The sequence below is a fragment of the Taurulus bubalis genome, assembly GCF_910589615.1.
Source record: "Taurulus bubalis genome assembly, chromosome: 17".
Classification (NCBI taxonomy): Eukaryota; Metazoa; Chordata; class Actinopteri; order Perciformes; family Cottidae; genus Taurulus; species Taurulus bubalis.
This window is the reverse complement of record NC_136605.1, coordinates 10,319,191-10,339,758: the sequence shown is the minus strand read 5'-3', so window position 1 is coordinate 10,339,758 and position 20,568 is coordinate 10,319,191. Positions and strand designations below refer to the sequence as shown.

At 41.6% G+C, this 20,568-nt stretch overlaps 1 protein-coding gene across 1 annotated transcript in view; it reads left to right on the top strand.

Moving 5' to 3' along the window:
- Positions 1 to 345: 345 nt before the first annotated feature.
- asic2 (acid-sensing (proton-gated) ion channel 2) overlaps positions 346 to 20,568 on the top strand; it is a gene marked incomplete at its 5' end in the record, with an annotated part of 302,928 nt that continues 282,705 nt past the window's right edge. The window contains one exon of the mRNA XM_079233447.1: positions 346 to 918. Within this exon, the coding sequence (XP_079089573.1) occupies positions 346 to 918 (573 nt within the window). The remainder of the gene's footprint in view (positions 919 to 20,568) is intronic.

The window sequence follows — 20,568 nt, the reverse complement described above, 5'->3', positions numbered from 1 at the left end:
CGGGTGGTGGAGATCATGTTCTCCTTATGTGTACTTTCTCTTCTTTGTCAGTTGTTGCTTTGCTTTAAAGTTTAGTTTCCTGTATGTTATCATGTTTTCAGTTTGTGTTGCTGCAGGGCTCTGATTTGCCTCGTAATTTATTTATTTTTTTTACCCCTTTTGTCTTTTTCTTTTTGATGCCTTTATTTTCTCCTCTCTTTCTCTCTCCGACTGCTCTCCTGCTTCATCAATGTGCTCAACATGATCACGGGGTGTGAGTTTGAGTCTTTTATCGGCGTTTCCTCTCCGTCTGTGCAGGTGTGAGTGCACCAGGGGCTCCCTGGCTGAGGGGCTGGAGGGCTGATGATGGATCTGAAGGAGAGCTGTGGCAGTCAGGGGAGCCACGAGAGCTCCCGCCTGCACCCCACCTCCTGGCAGGCCTTCGCTCACACCAGCACGCTGCATGGCCTGCGCTTCATCTTCCCATATGGTCAGCCCAGCTTGCGCCGCTTGCTCTGGGCCGCGGCTCTGTTGGCCTGCCTGGGACTGTTAGTCCTGGAGAGTGCCGAGCGCCTGGCCTATTTCCTCTCCTACCCCCACGTGACCAGCATGGACGCCGTGGTTTCGTGTAGCCTGGTCTTCCCCGCCGTGACCATTTGCAACCTCAACAATTACCGCTTCAGCAGCCTCACCCGCAACGACCTGTACCACGCCGGGGAGCTGCTGGGCCTGCTGGACGTGCACCTGACGATCCCCCAGCCGCACCTGGCCGAGCCCGACGTGCTGGCTTTCCTGCAGGAGAGGGCCAACTTCACCGCCTACAGGCCCAAGGCGTTCAGCATGAAGGAGTTCATCGACAGGGTCGGCCACGACCTCAAAGAGATGATGCTCTACTGCCGTTACCAAGGCCAGGAATGCAGCCACAGCGACTTCAAAACCGTGAGTCCACTCATATTCGCTTTTAGATCTTCGCTCTGCTGGGGTTAGAGCCTTTTTGCAGCATCCCGGCCCTCAGAGGGCTCTGCTCGTGAGGTGTTCGGAGTCTTGCAAGTTTCAGAGATGGATGATGTATATTTTTTTCTGCCAGCAAAATGACTTGATGTATGCTGATAGCTGCTCTTTCCCTCCCACGCTGTTACGCTGGGTTTCTCCTGCTGGGTTTTTCTCCTTCAGACTCAGGTCGGCTCTCGAGCTTTCATCTGCAAATACATTCTCTGCTGGTGCCTTGTTGTTGTCCTCAGCCTTCGCATAATAGCATTGTGCTTACTGGCACATACAGTTCTGCAACAGGTCTTCAGCATTTTGGTCGCTGGAAGAAAGCAATTGGTTCGTCTCGGGCCACAGTGAATAGAAAGTTCTCTCAAAGCTGGTCGTTTATTTCTGCAGTCAACAAGTTCAAGTTTGTGTACAGCGTCCGAAATGCGTCCAAAGTGGACCATTATTCGAATGGTTGCTATTGTTAATTTGCTTACTTACTGATTCTGTGTCAATACTGTGCTTGTAACACCTGATGCCATAAAACCAGAGAGAGGTGATGTTTTGTTGGTGAAATGCAGTGATTTAAGGCCAATATGTTTTTGCAAATCATTTGTTGGCAGATCAAAGCAAGCAATTTGTGGCAAATTGAAACAGCATTCACCTACTTGTTGCCTTCTGAGACTCCATCACTAAGTCCATTGGAGAGCTCACTGCATACAGTGAATACGAGACAAGAGAATGGTGAAGCTTCAATAGCTTGTTCATAAAAACCCTGTCCTTCTTTTCTTTAATGACTTTCTGAGACACTTTGGGAAAGTAATGTGAAGGTTTTAGAGGTTTACTTCACTATCACAAATCATACATGCATCTAATTTCGGCAGATCATTTTGAAATGTGTTATTCTGCTGTTTAGACTGTTGGCAGACTCTTGAGTTGTGCCGTTATTTTGATTCCAAATATCAGCATCAATGTCATTATCCCGTGAGACATTTGTAGTGGGGAATTGATGTGACTCGATCAATTATTGTAGACTAGTGTTACAGAGCCATGTTTCTTTTAGGGTTGCACCTGTTTTTGTAGTATTTCATCATTTAGTTTTTCTTTTTTTCAGTTATATTCCTGATACCGATTTTAAGTTTGGACTTTTGAGCTCTGGTATCTGATCAGTATTCAGTGTTAGCGGTATTGAATGGAGGTATCGGAAATTACTTTAAGTCCCGCCTCTTGAATGCCAGCAATGTTTGTCATTTCAACCGGTAAACGCAATGGTCATCGCCAACGAACGCAGCATTTGAATAAGAAGCTTGCTAACGTTACCTGAATGTTTGCTCGGTGCTCTGTGCTAAGAAGGGTGGAAATATAGAAACAATTTGATAAGAAATGCCAGATACAGACTGCAACTAGCGATTCTTTTCATTACAGATTATTCTCCTCGTTTTTTTTTTTAATCGAGCAGCAAATTCGAGAAGCTGGTGTAGCATTGTTTACCACCTTTGCTTGAATAATTACTGAAAGGATTGATGGATTGATCGGTTATCAAAATAGTGGCCAATTATTTTCTGTTTAATTAATCCACTTATTGTTTCAGCTGCAGCTTAATTGACCAGGTTGGATCCCAAAAGCAACTGCCTATGGCAATGCAAGCCTCTTACTGTGACAACATATTATGCAGACTTGACTGGATTTCACTGCGAAGCAATAAGTGGAAAACAATAACTTCCTAATACAGTAGAACAATGCATTAAAATCTGCAGTCGGCTTCTTTGTTTTCCTTCAATTCCTTTGTTCTATGGAGTTATAGCATGCTGTATGTATCACAGGACGGGGTCATGCCATGGGCAGCTGCCTAACTAGCAGACCGACTGTCTATTTAAAGCTCCTACACAGATCGCAGCTGAAACAAATCTGTATTAACGAGATGTTCTGTCTGTTTGTCGGCCTCGAAACTGACCAGCGAAGCATGCACAGCCCTGGAGAAGTCTCTGGGATCCAATCTGCGTTGATAGGGTCTTCATTTTGTAGCGAGTGGACACTGTTGCCATCAGCAGAGCAGATCAACAGCATTATAGCACCTCAACTGTATAATCTGAGACGTTAAAACTTTACTTTTGGATTGACGTCTTCAAGTTTTCATCCTGAGAGATGCTCAATGCAGAGAGGTTGATCGGAAAACAACCACAGCAGGGGAATCACATGTTGGCCGTGGGGATTTTCGAGTCGTGCTTTCAGGCGGATGCTTTTGATCCATATTGCAGTGAGCCGCAGCAAAGCTACAAGTCTGCCAGGAGAACATTTTCATAATTTAATTCAGTTGAATCATTAGAGAGTTAATACAAAGCTGGCCTTGCCATGTAGCCCAATGAGTCTCTATTTGCCTGCCCTTAGAAACCGTCTTGCATGTTGTGTGATGCGCCTTTGACCTCAAGCTAGGTTCAAAGATAATCATGTTGACAGAGAGGCTACTAGAAGGCACTGTCATCCTCTTTGCCCTCTGCCTGTTGCTGCTGCTGAGCTCCTCCTGACTTTTCCCTCCGCTCCTCTCCATCTCTTCTCTCTCTGTCACTGCGGCGACACACCTTCACATCTCCGCCGCCTTCTGAGAGGAAAGAAAAAAACAAAACAAAAGAGGTCACCAAAAATAGAAGGAAAAAAAAAACACATGCATGAATGCACACAGACACATGCATTCAGACAAACACAGACACATCCAAATATGTGCATACATGAATGAATACACGCGCGCACACACACACACACACACACACACACACACACACACACACACACACACACACACACACACACACACACACACAGAGGGAGGGACAACATTACCATGACACTCCAGGGACCGGAGTCAGCGTTTGATTGACATTGTGATGAATGACCGTAGGGAGGATTGTGGGACACGGGAGTCAGTGTGATGTGACTGATGGAACTGGAGCAGAGCGCTGCATAAAAGGGAAGCGGCAGCATAGGTGTGCACTTTTCCACCTATACAAGTATTATGTGCCGAGTATTATGTGTGGCCGTGGATAGTTTGTGGCGTTTTTCAAACGTGTAGACTGCTTATGGTTGCCCAAAAGGAGAACATAACTCAAAGCACATGCAGCATCCTTCTGGTGAACTGTACACAAGCCTGTCCGTTTTTTCCGTCAATACAGCATCTTGCCAAGGATGCTTCGTGGTCAGAATACATCTCTGACCCGGTTAGTACAGTACAGCCCAAGAGTCCACCTGTTTAAACTTGTTTTTGTGTAGTTTTATTATTTTAATATCTTTATTTTTTTATGGGGTTTTATTATATCTATGCCAGTTGCTGTATCGTTTTTGGAGCACTTTGTGACATTCTCTTGAAAGATGCTTTATAAATTAGTAAGTTAGTTACTTTCTAAGGGTGTGACTGTGTATCAGTGAGACATTTTTACAAACAGTAGTGCTGAAGGGAAGCATTTGTATTGCTCGTCTTTTGCTTGAATCATATCATGATGATGTGATCATATTGCATTATAGTTTTTACCAAACTCTAAATGGATGATTCAGTAAAAAAAAAAAAATCTGACGTTACAAACTAACAAGCTGAATTGCGGATGCCGAGAAACCCAGCAAGAAATTGCACAACAGAAATTGCAATTTTATGTTTGAGGTAGTTACAACGTTTCCATGTTGAACTGGGGAAGAATCAGCTCAGTACATGACTTCATCACCCATTTGAGAATCCAGAAATACTAAAAAGTGTTTAGCATGTGAATAAATGTTACATTTTGCCTTTGTGTGTGAACACAATTGCAATCAGTTGATGTGACGTTTTTAAATATAAAAACTTCACAGTCGTATACACACTTTTCTCTGCTTTCGTGCCATAATTTGCCATACTGCCTTCATTGCGTAGTAAATGAGTACTTCCTGCAATAAGCACTGAGTCATGAATTGATCTTGATTTGAATTGTGACCCCCAATAATTAAAATCAAATTGTGGAATACTGAATGATTCACACGCCTATCATCTATCATCATCTGTTAACTGAATGGATCTCGACAGGAGATGTGTCAGAAGAATATTTTCCTGTCAAAAACCCTATTATGATTTTGATTTGTTTCACATCAGCCAGCTTTAAGAAGGTGTGCTGTTATCAGTGCAGGTAGATCATTGTATGTGTGATTCAGTGGACTTCACGATGTCTGTGTTTCTTTTGTTACTACGACCGAGATGAAATGCTGATTGATCACACTGACAAGCCACATCAGTGTCTGCCAGAGCGCATCAGCTCAGTGTGTCTGACCTGCACTCACTGCATGCTTCAGTTTTATATATATATATATTGCACACTCCGCCTTAATGTGAGGCCTGATAGCAGCCAGACTCTGTATCACACAGACACTAATTAGCCACTCGTCTAGTCCTCTGACCAGAGCCTTGTTGAAACAGCACCGCACATATAATGGTGCTGGCTGTTTACAGCAACAGTAATTAGCCGTTAAACACAACCTGTGGCCTGAGCACTCCACTGTCTGATCATTGCATGGCTTCATTTCTCTCCCTCTCGCCAGCAGAGCGGCACAAGGCCACTGCCAGTCACCCATCGAGGAGGGTGGTGTGCTTTCTAATTCGTCCCCCTCTCCTCCGCCTCCTCCTCTGGCCACTACTACTGCATTTTATCACTTTCAGATTCATTTCTCAACATTTGAAAACCCAATGCATCACATTAGTTTTTAGTGGTTGTACTATATTAATCACTAATGTGGCATTATTACCATGGTATTTTACATTCCCGGCAGGCACCGTGTCTGAGTCTCTTAAAGGGCATGGAAAGCACCGCTGCCACCCACAAGCACGCCTCCCTAAAGCGCCTAGAGAGGCAGCAGCAACCTGTGCTGTTTAACCGGCTCGGATGAGAAGCTGGAGTGCAGCCATAGACGGAGAGCTCGGTGTGGATGGTGCTTATGTGACAGACACTGCAGCTGTCTGCAGTGGTGGATTGTGGTCGGCTGATGTTATAGTGTGTGTTGTAGTGAGGCTTAAATGAGCAGCAATTTCCCCCTGAAGGGTTTTCCTCGCCCTCAAACAACTGATTCTGGTTTGGAGCTGTACTGGAGATTATTGGCTTAGTGATTAATGAAATGATTAATTTGGTTGGCATGTTGGAACAGAGTAATGCCGTTTGTTTTTCTGTCCAACAGAAGAAGAAAAAAACATAATTCCATCATCTATTTTCAGAGCTTTATGCACTTCAGCGAAGTGCTTCATGTAAAAGATGCAGAAATGTCAGACGATCTTGCAGACTGGACTCCTGTGTGAGCGAACAGTGGACACAATGCAGACAAAGCTTTTATTTTGCCCTGACCTGAGCTTTACCTGTGAGGTGTAGGGAGGGACTAAACGGAAACACCACGATAATCAATCAATATGAGCTCCTGTAGACAGAATTAATGTAATAATAACAACATACGTACTTTACATGATAATGACAAACAATAGAGGCAGCATTAAAACAAGAAGGTTGACAATAGTGAAAAATACAAATAATTAAAACTAGTACCACAGGTTAAACGCAGATTTAAATACATTAGTTTTAAGTGCTGTTTTGAAAGTGGCGAGTGATGGAGAATGTCTGAGGTTGCGGGTGGGAGCGTGCCAGAGAGGTATGGAGGGGCGAGGTTGTGAAGGGCTTTGTAGGTGATGAGGAGGACCTTTCACTGGATTCTGTTGTACGGGGAGCCAGTGGAGGTTTTGGAGGACTGGGGTCATGTGATCTCTAGTGTGGGAGTGGGAGAGGAGACGGGCAGCTGAGTTCTGGATGTATTGTACTGTTGATGGTTTTGGTGGCTGTGCCGTACAGGATGCAGTGGTCCAGTCGAGAGGTGATGAAGGCGAGGATGAGTGTAGCAGGCAGCATGGTGGCAGTGGGTCCTACTTGTTTCTGACAGAGGAAACATGCTCACTCTTGCTTTACAGAGGGATTGAATTATCTGAAACACACTGCATGTAATGACTGAATGAATATTTACCTTTTTATATATATATATTTATTTATATATTGTGTAAGATCATGAATTTGTGATGGGTAAACACAGGCAGCCATACAAGTACTTTGAATAATTAATGAAGGGTAAACATCTGACCTGACAGAATACCGACTTATTCTGTGACACACTTAGATCAGATTCTATAAACACATATCGTTCAGTTGGAGTCACCTGTTATTTTGATGTTTTTCTTCTTCCCTTCAATAATGGCCTTTTTAACGGAGAAAAAAAGACTATAATTTAGAGACCAAACATATTATTTACATTTGAAATATTTTTCCAAACAAAGGAAGAAGGAAATGAATAAGACGTACGTTTAGTGGATGTGCACACATTGTTATGCAAGGGGAGTATACAGTTGTTTTCTGTTGTTATTGTGTACTTGACACTGACACGGGAGCCTGTTTCTGTTTACATCTACACACACTTTGATGCTAAGCTTTCAGTTTATTTTACCACTGACTGATGATTTCTTTTATTCTTATTGAATCGTTGCTCTTTGTCACTTTCTACACTTTTGGTTGTCAGCTGAACCATTGCACAAGGTATCTGTTTCTGTGTATACTTTTTTTTGCAAACCCTCCATAAAATAACATCAATTCGTGAAGAGGACTTTCTACAACTTACATGCATGAAATATAGAGTAGTCCTTTCAGAAAATCAAGACTGTGTGGCAGACGATGCCAGACTTTTGAACGGCAGTGTATGTTAGTTCTCCAAGTGTTTGTATGGATCTGATGTAGCAGGAGAAACTACGTAAGACATTTAGATGGGCTTTCAGTACGTTCAGCATGAACAAAATGTCAAGTTCAAATGCATACCCAACCCAGAGCCACACTTCAGAGGTGTGGTTCACTTGCAGCAGAAGTGGACATAAAACAACCTTTTTGCTGGAATGCGTTAAATTATTTTGTGCGCTCATTTCACTGTGCGGTTAACGGAGTGCAGTGGGATTGAACTGTGGTTTGGAAATGAATAAATGGACTTTATACAGTCACTATGAATCAATCACAAAATGCTGATCCTGTAGTTCAGCTTTGGACATCCCGAATATATATTGTTATATAATTATGTTCCATTTTCTGTCCTCGTAAATCACCCTGTGGTCTTTTAAGCAGGGCAGAAAATGAGAGGTTTATGGCAGAGGCAGAGGGCTGTGTCAGTGGCCAAGGAGAGGACATGAAGTCATGGTTTTGATGTTGCATTCACACCTGCAAAGGGAGAAGAGAAAGCTGGGAGTACGGCCCATTACCTCAGCAGCCCGTCTGGAGACCTACTTCATCACGGCCACGAGAGGAGGAGGAGATGCGAGTGTGTGTCTGTCTGCGTGCGCCTTCATGTGCGGGTGGATATATTTTCACGTGTGTTGGTTTGTGTTGTAATGTGCTGTCACATGTGGGTTTGTTCTGTGTGCGTGCATGCGTGTGTGCGTGTGTGTGTGTCTTGCTTTTGGCAACATTAGTTAGCTTCTAGACACACGGCGTCTTGCATGGTAATGATGATTTTATGCTTTATTGATCTCCTTTGGAAATCCTCTTTTTATTTACTTCCCTCTTCAGACAGTAAGGTCAGCACCCTAGGGCGTCATAAAACAAACAGTACCTTGCTCTCAGGCCGTCTGCTTTACGATTTGACTTGACTGACTTGACTTTATTTATTTGATGTGGACATCACAGTGGCATTAGAATTCATAGCATACATCTATGGACAAAACAGATGCACTGTATTAAGTATAGTGAAAGGCTAATTTCCAACACCTGTCCACAGATACATACATATATACATACAAAGTAAAAGTATGTGTCACAAGGGTGTTAAATGTGTGAACAATGTTGTTTTTCATAATTTATGACCTTAACATTGTGTTGTACTTTCAGTTCTGTTGGGAGACAGTTCCATTGCTCTGCTCCTCGAACAGAAGAGTCTGACTGACCAGATGAGGTTCTGCACATTGCAACCCGGCAGTTCCCGTTCACTGAGTGATTTGAAGTAGTGGTTTGAAGTATTGTTACATTTAAAAATGTAACAATAACAGTTTTTGTCTTCCCTGTTGAAGCTGTAATGGCTTCAACTAAGCACTTATTTCAAATTGATTTTTGCTGAATTACATCTGAAGAAAAGTCAGAATGATGGGCTCAAGCCAATTATAGCAAATTGATCTTTTGGTGAGAAATTCACAGTGTTTCTTTTTTGTCAGAAAAATAGGGACGGCGAGGGTTCCCTGCAGCGTGTGAAAGCTTTTTGGTTCTCTCAAGCTCCTCGATAAGCTGCCTGAACAGAAGAGTTCACTCAACATCTAACTGCTCAAACCTGAAGGGCTGGTGTTGGGGGAAGAAGTCCCACGACCACTTTAAACAGACTGACAGACTCTTTTAAACTCCCCTTTTTTGTCCACCTGTCTTCCTCTCTTTAATCTCTAAAAGCTGCCCAGGAGCTCTTTTGATCTCAAGAGTCACCTGAGAGATGTGTGCTCTGGGCCTCGTGGGTCCGTTTGCTGAAGTTAAGAGATTTAGGGAGCTTTGATGGAAAGTGGCCTCTGCTTAAATGGATACCTTGATATGTTTAGTTGGAGTGTCTTTTTTATTTAATCTTCTCTCAGCACATTTGGCCCACATGGGACTTGGGAAATCAGATAAACTCATCACGGCGCACCTCAGAACACAGGTCCGAGTGGTTCGCTGGGCGAATGGAAAGAGGACGAGCGTTCGCGTACCGGTTAGTTTTCAACTCATTCGCGGGACTTAGAGTCCTTCCTATTGGTTTAATGTTTTATTACCTTTATAAACATATCATTGGTCCTGCCGTTTCAGGGGCGGAAATAGACTTCTTCTTCCGTCTTCTTCTTCTTCTTCTTCTTCTTCTTCTTCTTCCCCAAAAAGGGTAGTGTCCATTGTCTCAAAAGTCAATGTTCGGCTCCGCCCCCTCAGGCGAACAAGAGAACTACAACTCCTTAAAGCGGTAGTCAATATATCATGCAGCATGCAGTATTTGTCTAACATTCATTCACACATCAATCATTCTACAGTAATTACAGTGACCATCACATGCATACAATTACAAATCCCTCATAATAATATCCCTTATTAATTATCATATTTCATGCATTGTATTGTACACATAAACAACTTATTTTACATAGATGTGCAAGTCCAAATGTGACTAACTAAGCTTAAAAAACACTACAATTTCCAGAAATGCTGGCTGCTTCACATTGTTGAAGAGGTTGCTTTTCTTCAATGCTTTCTTGTTGGAAAAATGCAGCGAATATCTGAAGAGGTGCTATAATTAGCATTTTTTCTGCACCTCACAATGGGACTTTTCAGTTTGCTGAAATACCAGACTAAAACTTGAAATGTCAAGATACGTCTTCAACAGTTCCACCTGCCAGCATCGCCGCCCTCCTCCTGTCTCCAGGTACGACTGCTGTGCTGCTGGAAAGGATCTCACATCGGTGTCAGGACAATGTGCGCTCTTTTTGTCAAAATGATGCTTGTGTGCAGGACAGCATGATTTGAAATCACAGACATTGGCCCCACGAGGCCAAAGTTAGATTGATTTTCTGTCTCGACTATTTCTGTTTGACCGGGGACTTTCTTCTTATTGTATGTTGGGCGGTTTCGTCGTTGTAGAATAAGAACCGGCTGAAGGCACGAGGAATGGGTTTCAATGTTCGGCTATTACAATTCTGCAGCCAGCTTAATTCATTATGTACATGTCTGAGCCCATGTGGTTCGCTGATTAATTAATTATTAATAATTAATTAAGAAAATGAAAGTATACATGACACGTTCATCTGGTGTTCATAATCACAAATCCACATGATGGCTAATGCTTCTCTCTGTGTTATGGTTTTGCATTTGGCCGCTGTGTCATAGCACATTTGCTGTCACAAATTAACATTTTACAATGATAATACCTCAGTCTTATTTGTTTTTTCTGCTGCTTCCAAGTAGCCAAAAAAACAATTAAAGTATTTTTCCCTTTTGAAAGGACACATACACATTGAACACTATTATTTATTGATTTGCAAATGAGATTTTGCGAAGCCCCTCATTAGAACTACCACTGTTCAACCTTTGCTAGCAGGCCTGTCAAGCTTCCAGCAGTGTGTGTATGAAACCTACCAGGCGGAAAGCGAACATCCTCAAAGTTTAGAGGAGTAGATTTCACCTCCCCAAAGCCAAAAGCAGAGGCGGGATCTTGGATATGGATGTGCCAGTGTGGCAGACCTCACTCGCAGCACTACTGCTACTACTTTGTTAGCTCAAAGCAGGGCTCTCAAGTTTTTAAGACAGATAAGAGTGACATCTCTCTCTCTCTTTCTTTTTATTGATTGGCAGGGGATTCGGGGAGACGTGCTTGATTCCTCCATGGTGAGGGCAGCGCGACCAGGTCATGTTTGCGCGCTGCGGCACATTAAATAGCCTAGAGTTTTTTTTCAGCGTGAGAAATACGATGTGTGGCGGGAGGGCGTGACTTAAGACCGAAATGCGTGACAGTCACGCTCAATGCGTGACACTTGAGAGCCCTGGCTCAAAGGCTATATGCTAATAACATTAGCTAGCTTAACCAAACAAAGATAGTTGAATTATGATTAACTCATGACATCCAGTGTATGGCTCAAGCCCTCGACGTGCAAGCAGGATAATTTAGTTTTATATGACACAATGAAAGCTAAAGGGAGTCATAATCGTCAAACGTTAGCTTAAAAAAAAAACAATATATTGACACACCCTGCTGTGCAGGAACATTGCTGTGGAGCTTTCTGCCTCCTCAGAGTGGAGGGAAAGAGGAAAAGTGACATTATTTCAATCAATTAAAAGTGTCTGGGTGTGTAAATGTAACCAGCTCGTGAAGCTCATGCCTCAGAAACACACCCCGTCTCGTGGCTGTGCTGCATTCCTGTCATCCATCAATAATTTGTGTTGAGAAAAATCTGCTTTTCACACTGCCTTTATTAATCTGCTCCCAAAATTGGATGTTTACTGCTGTTTAGAAGAAGAAAAAAATGCATTTTGTTCTCCAGTGACCCAGTAATGTCTCACTTCTGCTCCCCTCTTCGGTGTGGCAGCTGCACTGTGGAAGAAATAAGGCAAAGCTTGCATGACCGACAGTGTGCTTCATGCTTGTTTGTGTAATCACAAACTGATGAATGGATGGACTTTGCATTATTCTACCTCCAGGTGAACAGTCTGTAAAAATAAATAGACGAACTACACAAACCTTGTTGCCATGGGGACATGAGAGACAAACAACACGGCGTTGTGAAAACACAAGGCATACACAGCATATCCCCATTTCCTCACTTAGAGGAGAAATAGTTTAGGCGGTAATGGCACTGAATGTGAAGATGCCGGTTGAAATGCTCTTCGTTGTGCAAAAAACACAAACACCTTCAATAACAGACTGAGTTCAGATGGTGTTTGATATGCTGTCTTGCATGCATCTGAACTTCTAACCTTCCTTATAATAGGCCAGCATGCATATTTTTGTGGATTCACTACACTCATCCTTTGAGAGCTCATTTGGGTGAATATTTTATCAAGCCTAATCCTTTCTTATAACGCTGCATTGTAAGGACAAGAATGTCTTTTTCCAAGGGTGAAACTTTCCTTTGATATAAAACATCCTTCAGTAAAATCATTAACATAAATACACCTTCCAAAATATGATCATGCATAGAGCCAACAATTGGTTCTCACTATAAACTGTTCTCACCTTGTCCTTTCTCTCTTTTTACCTCTATCTGTCTTTTGTCAGTCCAATAATTTCTTTCCAAGTTTGTTTCAGTTCAACCGTCTTTACTTTGCCTCCTCAGCGTTCACACGCTTCTGCTCTGTTTTGGCAGTTGCCACCTCGCTTTCCCTCCGCATCCATTATTTAATGAGCGGTTGCTTGGATGTCCACAGATCTGGATCCAAAACTCCATCCTGAAATCCCCTCATGCCGCACCGTAGGGCGACCAGTGCCATTAGTAACTGTCTCTATCATGGCATGCTACCACAACACTTCCTGTACCGCTGCTGGTGATACCGGCTGGTGTTCCTGACGAGATGAGTGCCTCCCTGTGAAGCCAGCGTGCCAGCTCATTGTCAGCATCAGCCGTGATGCGGGAAGGTCGGTGGTCCTAGCGTTTGACTTGTTGTTAATGTGTACCGACAACCGGCTAGCAGCGGAGGCCGTGTTTGATCTGGTATCTACATGGACGTCTACTCAGCGTGAGGACGACTGGCAGGCAGGAGGGAGGGCGGGCGGGGATGGAGGGTTAGAGCAGGGCAAGCTCAGTTTGGGCGTGTGCGTTAATGTTACAGCGAGCTGGAAGAAGATCCTGACTACCAAAGTGTCTCGCGCCTGGCTAACATGATGAGGGCGGGAGGAGAGGAGAAGATGGAGAGTCATTGGAAGTTTGTCTGGCTGTTTAGAGAGAAAGAGAGAGAGAGAGAGAGAGAGAGAGAGAGAGGGAGAGAGCGAGAGAGCGAGAGAGAGAGAGTGTGTGAGATCAGTTGGTAATATAAGCACTGAGTAGTTATAAGTGAAGTGTGTTACATAAGGAAGCCTATTAGGTTAGAAAACCTTATATGACCCTTTTCATTTAGTCCAAGGTGACATCTTCAAATTCCTTGTTTTATCCGACCATCAGTTCAAAACCCAAAAGGTATTGGTATTACTGTCTTATAACAAAGAAAACAGTTAACTGACACATTTCAGAAGCGGGAATCAGATAATGTTTGGCTTTTTCTAGCTTGAAACAAGACTGAAACAATTAGTTGATGATCAAAGTAGTTGTTAATTCCTTTTCTGCTGATCAACTAAGGAATTAATCGATTAATCGTTGAAGCTTTAAATCAGTTGGTCTTTGTAATGTCAGAAGAAAGTGAAAAATACCCATTTAGAGCCCAAGGCGATGTCTTTAAATAGCTGTTTTCCTCCCAACGAAGGCAGCACAACATTCTACAGTAAAAACTTGTATTTAGTAGTATAGTAGCAATGTTTTTCAAATACTGATTCCAGTATTTCTATACATAATACATTCACATTCAACAACTTGTAGACAACACAAATAAGTAGATGAATATTAAGGATTTAGTATTCCTCCACCATTGGGAGGGGTATGAAACTGCCTTTGATCCTCATGTTTGGAACTAACATGTGTATATACTTCAGTATTTCTAAAATATTGACTGCTGATGAGCCCTAAAATCATGGATTCATCATTGAAATGTGGCTACATGGATTGTATTTAATCTTCATACTTTATTAGCATGCTCACAACTTCACAGCGTTTTGTGTTTTTGCTTTATTAAATAGCTATTTTTGGCCATAATACCTTCGAACAATTCAGAACACCAAAGTGTTCAGTTTATGATAATATGACAACATATTATAGTGGAGAAAAGCAGCAATCCTCACATGAATTACTTAATTCATGAATTGTTTAGTGTTGTTTAATAACATATTAGTAGAGGAGCTGATTTAACAATAGTCTTACAGGGGCTTTGGCAGACAAAGAAAAAAAGCTTTTTAGTTTTATCGAAATACTACGATACATATTTCTCTTTAAAACCTTTAATTATTTGAAAGTCAAGGTGTTTGAATATTCAATAAAATGCAATCTAAAATTGTTATATAAAAAAAGATGCAACTAGGAATTGATTGATAGATATTTAATGTAAGCTTTCAGGACATACATTTTCAATACAAACCCATTTTGGTTTGTACCATGAACGTTTTGAGGCTCAATACTGTAATGTGCACCCTGCTAGAGGGTGAATTAATGGTCACTGCAGCAGCAGTGTACAGTTACTTTTCCCCGTTTAGAATACTAACCTTACTTGAATAACTCAAAGAGAAACATGACCTAAATACAACCACTGAACTGAATACACACTTTACAGCTCTCCTTAAACAGGATCACACACTTGTCCACACAGCATGCCAGCGCCTGTGTGCGCTTGTGTCAGGTGTGAGCTCTCTTTTGCTAGTGTGATGGGTGTCATCCTTCTCCTCCTGATGGGTCATATGCTCAGTGTCAGTAAACCTGATCAGGTTTAATGAGAAATTAATTTGCACAGATTCTGTGTCAAACCATCCGAGAGGCCATCACTACAGGGAAAAGAACAGAAACACCAGAGTGCTGCCTTTTAATTTTTGTGTTTATTGGAGATTCATCATTGCATGCATGAACACATTTTTAAGAGGCTGCTGTTATTGTTTCTTTTATCTTCTTTACTGTGGATATTCCATGGTTTTCACATTTTTATCAAAATATCTCTTGTTTTAAGCAGCGGTGCAGGTGCAGTTTGGCTCTATATTCACGCGTGTGTGTGTGTGTGTGTGTGTGTGTGTGTGTGTGTGTGTGTGTGTGTGTCTTCGAAGAATGGTCAAATAGCTCCCAGTGATCATCGGATAGTATTTTTGCTTGTAATGCCCGTTATTATTAGTTACATACGAATAATTGATTTGCTACATTGCAGTCATCATTAAGGACCATTTGGGCCCTAATGGGAATGAGTTTTCTAAGCAGCAATTCCTTTAAATGATGTCGGAACCAGTTGCAGTGAAAGACCAGCAATAGGCTCTTCACTGAACATTAATGCAGTTTTACTAGAACTGTTTAGTAACAAAAAATACAAAATGATCTTATACGGGAAACCGTTAACGAGATCTTACCGTGAAAAGAACACAAGACGTCTTAATTATAACATATCTTCTTCCTGTTTGCTTTGAGCAAATTACAGATTATAATTTGGACCGATCAAGAGGTTTGGGGGAATAATATGGCCGCCACTTCTGGACCGTCCATAACGTACAAAATAATCCAAGTTCTCAATGTGTTTTCCGTGCAGCTGGCGGCCCTTTGTATTTTCTGCAGCTATAGGTGGACAGTGGAAACTGTGCTAATTCTTCAAATTTCTAAAAAGCTCAGTCAATTACACCCCAAGGCTCCAGTTAAAGAGGCCTCAGATGTCTTGTTAAAAAGGACTCTTGGTGCACAGCTAAACCTCATTAAACTTCACAAGGGGTATAGCGATAATTCCAAAACAAGAGGAAACGGTAATTAAGGTACGTGATGAACTGACTCTGGCAACCTTCAGTGATTCAAACAGTGAATTCACAGAGAGGACTGCAGCTGCTGAAAGCCTTCTGATCGCGCCTCACGTGTCTGTCCCGTCTCAAGGTTCCATTCACAAAAGATCATCGCAAGCATGTCCATTATGTTTTGCAGCTGAGTGCACTTTGTCCTGTTTTTTTTTTTTGCAGAGGGAAGAAACATTTTTATTATCCATTTATATAATAACCTTATTTTTCGTTATTATTATTTTTTCATTTTTTTTATCATGTATTTAAAAAACAATGACATGTAAGGGAATTTTTCATGACACAACGGTCATTGCATCAGGTCACTGCATCCCAAAATGAATGAGTGTGAAGGGAGCATGGCGATGCGTTCGCCTGTCCACGGTCACTGGGAAGTCTGCCGGGACAGCGCTTCAGTTACCACCGACCCGACGAAGACGCTAATGGTTTCACTGGAGCTAAGTGTGGCTGCTGCTCTTTGTCAATCGGACTGTTTTTTGCAAGGAGGCTCATTTGCATAGAAAGGGCACACTCATTGTATTTACACATTATCTCGTTTAAATATATCCAAACAGATAAATACATGCTCTATGCTTTGCAGTATAGGCTGCATTTCCTCCTTTGCGGTGCTTTGAGAATTACAGTTTATTTTGTTGTCTTATTTGTGCAGGTTTAGGGGCTGCAAACGCCACACAATACTTTTGAGTTCAGTGAGGAGCAGAAATGTACATTCATACTTAACTGAATGGCTCTGTATGACATCGATATGCCTGCTGCTCAGTGGTTTGACCATCAGTCTCATCAAAGGGCTCAAAGCTGTCTGAACAATGTGTAAACTTCTCTGAAAGCTTCTGGTTTGTTTCAGCAGAGAGTTGTAGGCGCTCGCTCTGTTCTGGTGTGCAGGCGTGGTGAGGAATGTTAACATCTCAACTGGAACAGTTATTTATCATTGTTGACATGTCACTATAGTTTAGCAACATCTTTTGCTGCCTAATGCTTTTCCAATAAGAGCCTATTCTCCTAATATATTGGATTGTGATTCAGTGAAGAACATCCACTGATTGGTTAGAACAAAAGATACTCAGTAGCACAATGTCCGACTGAATTTATGAAGTGAAATTCATTTGTAATTCTGTTCAATTATTAGAAATAGCAGAAATTTGCCAACATACTAACCTTCCTTATCGACTTTTGGCCAACACTTCATTTAAATGTTCCTCTAATATCCAATTTTTTCAAGTTAGTAATTATTTTCTTTAATTCCCCCTCTTATTGTCATTCTGTATTTTGTCCACTTTATTTTTGCCCTTGTCTGCTGTATGCCACATTATGTTTAGGATGTTTTTGTTTTGTCTCTACTTTGAATGCTTTGTGGTTTTGTTGTAATTAAAGAAGAAAGAATCCACACCAGGGCATTAATCAGTTAAACATTAGTTTTCTGTTCTCTAGAACCAAACGACAAATGAGTGTGGAACGTGATGGATGATGATTGCAACTTAATTAGAGGGAAATAATGCAATCAACATTTCATTTTCATTTAACAGTAAATATTGAAACTTATGTGTGTGTCTGTGTGTGTCCACAGGCAGTTTTAAAATGTGTGTGTTGCTCTGCTTCTTTTTTTCTGTCTCAGCTCCAGTACTATATGTTCATATTGATTTTCCTGTGTCCCCGCTTAGTGTTTTCACTCCGTTAGAACCGTGACACAACCTGCGCTTTATAGTGTTATTTGTTGTCCCGGCATAAAAAGCTTGCCATTGGAATGTTGTTCTCGTTAACGGTGCGTTGGCGCCCCGAATTAATCGCCGGTCCTCGTCACAGGAGGTGATAAATGCCTCAGATGCTGCCTCGGCTCTCTTGCTGTCTTTCTGCAAGGTCACAATCGAATACTTTTCATCCTCATGGATGGAATTACAGTTTCACCATCAACTTCATCTTTGCTATTATCCCACGATATCTTTCTATCACAAGCCTATTGTTACGACACTTTATACATCAGTTTTATTCTCATCAAATTAACACACCCTACAGTTGTCTGAAGCAGTACATATAACGTTTTTAATCAGTACATAATCTAAGATTTGTGACTTACTTTGTTACACTTCTAAACTAACCGTGTTAAAGCATTTAAAATGGTTGTTTCCTTTACATTTCTGTATTGTTTTTTGTTTAGTTTGGGAGGTATGCATTTCACCTTTGATTTGATAAACTGACTTGCCTACTGACTTCCTTCACTGTCTTGACAAATACTTTGCTAGAATACATGGTCAACAAGTAAAACACACTTCTACTGATATAAGAAATACCATGGCATGCAAGTGTGGAAGAAGCAGTCTGCTTTGTCTCTGATTTGCATCCTCACATATTCTGATTCAACTCAAGAAAGTATGCGGGACACGATCCTCTTGACTCGATCATTTTTCACACAGAATAATTGTAAAATAGTGACAATGGGTTTGAGGCATATGCTGGTAGGAAAATGGTGTGGAATGTTGAATGCTTCAATTGGAAAACATGAAAAGACTAAATAAAAAACTTGAGAACAAGGTCTTCTTAGTTCTGTTTTATATAATGCTTTACAAGTTAGCAATCAAATGATATGCTGTTAGATTCTTTCTTTTTGTCTTTGCACTAGAAGTATACAAAACTAAAATAACATAGCATATCCCCGGTTGTTATTGCTTCATTATCGCTGCACTCATCCCATTAATCTCTGCCTAGCTGTCGCTGCTGGGATGTTTTTGCATTGCACGTCCCAAAAACGTAGTCAGTCATGCCGTCTGGCCAGATGGGACTGGTTTTGTGTTTGTCTGTTTTTAGTCTGATTAGCTTAGGGCGGCGATCACGGCTCTTTTTCTAGTTCTTTATGGAACATGAATGTAAAACGCATCACTTTGTCTTTTTTATTTCAATTACCCTGTCAATTATTTACTTGATGAATGCATTAATTCCTTTGTCAGAAAATAGTAATGCACTTCCAAGAGTCAGCCAGACCACTCATTGAGAAGTGTAGAAATCCTTTCAGATAATTATGAAACTGAGGCGGAACCAAATAGATTTGGCGGGGTGCCACAGTGACCAGAGCAGCACGTCCGCAAATACTCACACTTTAGAAGCTGGAACCACAACATGTTATGTAATTTTGCCAGAATTTCATTTTTTGATGGATACAATAGTTACCAATTAATTTTGTGACAATAGGGCAAGAATAATTATTTTTTTTTACTAATAATAATAGAGCACATATTGTTAATATCCTTAACAACATATCCGTTGTTGTGTGCATCACATTTGTGTTTTTCCCAGAGAAAAGTATACAACACATTGTGTGTTTACAGCCGCAAATGTAAAAGACATCTGCCCCTTCACCACTTTTCTCTTTTCATTCAACTTTAAACCTTCATTCATTTTCTCTTTTTCAACCTGGTAGGTTTTTTCTTATTTTTTTGACAAACTATATATTTCTCTTCTTTGCTCCTCTGCTGACCCACAGTCATTCTGTGCCATTAATACTCTTACCGTAATCACATCTGTATACATACGTAGAGCCGGCACTGTGTGCTTTAATATAAATTAATATTTGATACCACTACGAATAGAGCTGCAGGCCGACTGAGAAAACAAGTAATTTTCAGCCCTGTGTTCGCACAGAGCTGTAAATGTTTGAGAGCGTGCACATCCAGCCATTAGGGCTGCTTGTATTGTTCAGCTTCATTGTAAATGTATTATCTCCTCTTGTTTTGCTATGGCAACAGGGCAGCATGTACATGCTGTGGCCAATAGCTCCAATGATTATTACAACATTTTAGTCCTGTTTTGTCTTCTTTTCATCTTGATTACCGGAGCACTCATGCATGACATATAACATAATACACGTATTAACATCAGAGAAGGAAGGGGGGGATTTGAATGAATTCGTGGCGAGCGGACCTTGAGGTGATCACCGCCCACCCAGCCAGACCTCCAGGACCAAACGCCACTGGAAGCCGAGTAGTGAGCCGAGATGGAAGCTAAGCGAACCCATTGAGGGCCTGAGCCTGTTTGTTCCAACACCGGGTCTGTTCCTGGCTGATGGAAGGGAAATTCAGGCTGACCCAGAGACGCGAGGTCGGTGACTGTTGTGCACACGTCTCTACAGAGACCCGGCTCTCGCGTTGCATCCCAGATCAAACTGCACTTGACTGGCAGGATTGCAGGACTCCGGTGGGATGAGAGGAGGCGGACTCTGTTCACATCAATGATGCTTCGTGCTCAAACATAGTCAAAGTTGATGAACTACTGTATATCTCCCTGACGTTGAATTTCAATGTTAAGATGTCGGCTATATTGCTCAGAGAATGTTTTGTGGCTGATGTTTACATACATCCTAATGCATGACTGCTTTTGTTTTGGTCTAGTTGCTGCATTTCGTTGAGCAACCCCTTAAAATGCAACAATAAATTATCCTTGAATCCTTGTGTAGCCCCCTCCTGAATTGCTGGTCTAAGCAGGGGCTTCATACCATAC